Source organism: Monodelphis domestica, chromosome 5, assembly GCF_027887165.1.
Source record: "Monodelphis domestica isolate mMonDom1 chromosome 5, mMonDom1.pri, whole genome shotgun sequence".
Lineage (NCBI taxonomy): Eukaryota > Metazoa > Chordata > Mammalia > Didelphimorphia > Didelphidae > Monodelphis > Monodelphis domestica.
In genome coordinates, this window is record NC_077231.1 from 201,047,089 (window position 1) to 201,048,787 (window position 1,699).

The 1,699-nt window shown below is 42.0% G+C and overlaps 1 protein-coding gene across 1 annotated transcript in view; it reads left to right on the forward strand.

The window, feature by feature from the left end:
* The first annotated feature begins 255 nt into the window (after positions 1-255).
* The window catches only part of IRF5 (interferon regulatory factor 5), a 23,824-nt gene continuing 22,380 nt past the window's right edge, over positions 256-1,699 (forward strand). The window contains exon 1 of the mRNA XM_056800658.1: positions 256-357. Coding sequence (XP_056656636.1) covers positions 256-357 — 102 coding nt within the window. The remainder of the gene's footprint in view (positions 358-1,699) is intronic.

Genomic DNA, 1,699 nt, shown 5'->3' on the forward strand with positions numbered 1-1,699 from the left:
TTATACTCACCATGGGTCTCTGTGTGACTCATTCATTTTGTTATTTTTATTTTTTCTCCTTTTCAGCACTTTAGCTATTATTAGCTCTGTGAGGTATGCAAAAGGCTTTACATATGATAACTCATTTTATTCCTTCAACAGTAGGCACTAGTATTTTCCCCATTTTACAGATAAGGAAACTGAGACAAATAGCCAGGTTAAGTGACTTACCAGGGTGACAGAGCTAGTAAGTATCTGAGGCTGAATTTGAACTCCATGTTCTTGACTCCAGATCCTACACTCTGTAACACTACTGAACTGAAGTGCCTCATTTTTAATTTTATGGAAATCATTGAAATCTTTCTATTCAGATACGAAGTATCCCAGCCTCTCATTGTGTTAGTATTCCCTCCCTCCTGATAGCTTGTTCTTACCTCTATATTCTCTACAGGGCAGCCAGGTGGCACCAGAGATAGATTGCCAGGTGTAGAGTCCGGAAGACTCATCTTCCTGAGTTCAAATCTAACCTTAAATGATAAGATAGCTATGTGACCCTGGGTCAGTCACATAACTCTGCCTCAGTTTTCTCATTGGTCAAATGAGCTGGAGAAGGAAACAGCAAACCACTCCAGTATCTTTGCCAAGAAAACCCCAAATAGGATCACAAAGAGCTGGACAGGACTGGCATGTTCCATGTATCCTAATAGAATATAAACTCTTTCAGGGATGGAGTTTGATGTCTTTTGCTTTTGTATGCCAGAGCCTAGGATAAAACCTTGTACAGAATAGGAATTTAGTGTTTGTTAAACTAAAATCGGCTCCTCCCAAAGTCCCTTTATGCCAAATCCAAACTCAGCATTTAGGGACCTGTCCCAGAGTGTGGTGGGGAGGGAGGAAGAGTGAGAGTCAGAATGTACATAGATTGGGGTTTGAAATCATTTCGTCCATCCCTTCATTTTGTTGGGGGAAACTGAGGCACAGAGAAGTTAAGTGACATGCCAAGGTCAAACAGCTATTTATATTCTGCTCCCCAGTTTTGCAGATGAGGAAACCAAGACTGAGAGGGAAGTTAAAATCTTTGCAAAGAAATAAGTGCTAGAAGTAGGATTTGAAGCTATGTCTTCTGTCTCTAGAGCTGGCCTGCTTTGCCTTCAATACCAATCCACTTCTCACAAGACAGTCCTGTTCACTCTTTGTCCAGATCTCCTCAGGAGGAAGGATTTCACATACTTTCAACACCGGTTTCTCCACACAGATATATATTTGGATATTGTGGTTAAGGACAGGAAAAGAGACCCAGTGAAGCAGGGCTGAGAAAATACAAGGGGGAATTGTGGGAAATGTGGAAGAGCATTTAGTACCATTGTGTTTTAGTACCAACAATCTTAAAGGCTTTTCTCTCTTTCTCTCTTTCTCTCTCGTTCTTTCCATCATCTCTCTTCTCCTCACCTCCCATTCTCATTTCCAGGGAGCAGCCTGGGTAGCAAAGCAGCCACCTGTAATTTATAGCTCCAGGATGCCACTATGTGGCCCTGAAGCTTCAGAAAGTCGGTCAACAAGCACATACCACGATGGCTGAGACTCCATGCTAAGCAATGATTAATGTACAAAGAAAGGCATGAACTGTCTAGCATTATTTTCCCCTGTGGAGTATTGAGAGCCTTATAGATGAGAGTGGATGGGCAAGGCAGAACATTGCTAGGAAAATTAGAAACTCCCC